General features: G+C 45.1%; 1 protein-coding gene across 1 annotated transcript; it reads left to right on the top strand.

The window, feature by feature from the left end:
* The first annotated feature begins 1,700 nt into the window (after nucleotides 1–1,700).
* On the top strand, nucleotides 1,701–2,270 carry LOC147420414 (uncharacterized). The gene has a single exon (XM_086504526.1). It carries the CDS (start codon nucleotides 1,701–1,703, stop codon nucleotides 2,268–2,270), a length of 570 nt encoding a protein of 189 aa, XP_086360652.1.
* The last annotated feature ends 313 nt before the right edge of the window (nucleotides 2,271–2,583 follow it).

The following is a 2,583-nucleotide window of genomic DNA, read 5'->3' as shown; positions in this document are numbered from 1 at the left end:
AAAGTAGTGAATTGACCTTGTGCATCCTTACTTTAGCTCTAAATAGTTGATATTATACTAGGTGTCTAAATTATTGATTCCATACTATATATGTCCTCGTTTCCCAGTACTAGGTGTCAGTATGAAGTTGTCAAGACCTACAAGATTACAGTCCAAGCGTCAATAAGCTAGGGATCAAACTGCAAACAACTTGAACTAACTTATCGTCTATATGCTAGGCCATGGTCTGAAATTACTGCATTGTATAAAGGTTGGAGCATGCAATGTGACATCTTTGCTCACAATCTAAAAATATGTCCCTCCTGCACGACGGCATACCTCACATATATAGGGATTAACGAGGTCGACAAGAAAATGAAATAGACACTACTGTTGCTCTCACTTGTGTATTATCGTTGGGTGCTTTTCCATCGGAGCGGCAACAACAAGACTTAGCAGCATTGCGTCTACAATCCATTACTAGTTCAAGATACCAGTCTTGAATCGATAGTATCCCCTCTCTATTCATGAGACCGATGAGTGATATTTGGACATAAAAGAGGCAGATATTATAATTATAGACGAGCTATCCGTGTTAATCCAAACGAATTTTTACCTATCGTAAGACAAAATGTCAACATAGAAAGTAGGACATTGACAGATCCCTTCAACAACAAATGTGTTCTCTTGCACAATGACCTTGCCCAACTATTCCCAGTTTGTAGTCACGCATGGGAGCTTTGTAACAAATGCCATATATTCACAAGCTCGATCCAGAGGCTACTTGCAAGTTTATACAAGATGTCATGCTTGGTAAGACATGCAACGGACCTTAAATTGCTTATGTTCTTGACCATTATTTGTGAAATAAAACCAGACTTCCTAGATGAGATCAAGTGTACCTTGGGTGCATGTATTTTAGATGAATCAAAGACTTCCTAGATGAGATCAAGTGTACCTTGGGTGCATGTATTTTAGATGAATCAAACTGACATTACAAAACTTGAAATGAATGTCAATTTGAATGTGTCATGTTATATTCTATAGATGTTATATAGCAAGGCCCACCAAGGAAGACTAGTTTCTCTACTAGAGCCCATCAAAAACCCAATAATCGAGCATCTTTGTGTCTAGAAAGAATCTTTGTGCATCATTGAGCTTGAGTGCAAAGAATCTATCATTGAGATTTGAATGGTTTCTCTACTAGAGCCTATGAAAAACCCAATAATCGAGCATCTTTGTGTCTAAGGAAAAAAACTCCAAGTCCTGGCGTGGCCCTATATTCCAGTAGGCATTTGCTTGGTTTGCAATAGCTAGCTATCAATGGAGGCAAGAGAGCATCGCAGCCTGCAGGAAACCCGCTGCATGCATGCTCATCTACGACGTCATGCAACGTCAAGTTCATTGCGCACGTGTCTACTGTTTCAATTGCGCACGTGTGGCTCCGGGTCATCGCTCATCTGATGATAGATGATGGCTGCTGATATACAAAGTCAACATCCGGCAGGCCAGGCGCTATTATATACATAGCTGCACCAGCACCAATACTCTTATCAAGCAGCAAGTGTACAGATCTCTCCATCCCTCCCCCCCCACTATCGCACTCTCTCATAAGACTCTCTCTCTCTCAACTGATCATCTCTCCCTTTCTCTGTGGCTCGCACACGCACCTGCCACGCCCACGTCAGCCCGCACACACACACATACAAATCGATGCCATCATGCATAATCACTCTCAAGGGTCAGCTCATGCGTTGTTGTCGAAGAGGCAGCAGTCAATCCAGGTCGCCCTAAACGTTGCCCTCATGTTGTTAATACTCGTGATGCCAGCAGCCCACGCAGGACGGGCGGCATCCTGGAGCCTCGTGCAGTCCAGGCCCCTGGAGTACTATGTCCAAGTGGAGCTGGCCCCCCCTGACATGGACACCCTCATCGCTCCCATTGACCCCACCGGCTCCACGGGCACCTTCGGCCAGACACAGCTCTTCGCCTTCAATGTCACGCACGGCGCTGACCCAGCCTCCACGCTCCTCAGCTCCATGCGTGGTTACACTGTCCAAGCCAGCTCCACCGCCGACTTCCACGGCGTCGAAGTGGAGGTCCTCGCCTTCGACGATGGCTCGCTCAATGGCACCATCAGCCTGCAAGGCCTCATCAACGCTGGCACTAACGAGATCGCCATTGTTGGCGGCACCGGAAACTTTCGAGGCGCTCGCGGCTACCGCATCGTCACCTTCCTCAACTCCACTGCCACCCTTGCACTTTACCACCACCAGCTCTTCTTCCTCTAGATGACAGATGACAGCTTCCTAATATCACCCTTTGCGCCGGCCGTAGAAGCTTAACTCACCCAGCCTTTAATATGCACTGCCATCCATCAGCTCACCCATCAAATGTACCATTTTGTGTTCATATAATATACAAAGAGCTAACGGTTGAACATATAAAAATAGTCCATTGGATATGTAGAATGCAACAGATAGGTTTAGGTCAAATACTCTTATTTTACCTCATCATTGATGTATGCTTGGATAAATGACATTCTGCAACCTCATATACTAGAAAATTTCGACTTTGCGTACATTTGAATATAGAAAGATGGTG

Source organism: Adiantum capillus-veneris, chromosome 28, assembly GCF_014529385.1.
Source record: "Adiantum capillus-veneris isolate H3 chromosome 28, ASM1452938v2, whole genome shotgun sequence".
NCBI classification, from domain to species: Eukaryota; Viridiplantae; Streptophyta; class Polypodiopsida; order Polypodiales; family Pteridaceae; genus Adiantum; species Adiantum capillus-veneris.
This window is presented reverse-complemented; position numbering and strand designations above follow the sequence as displayed.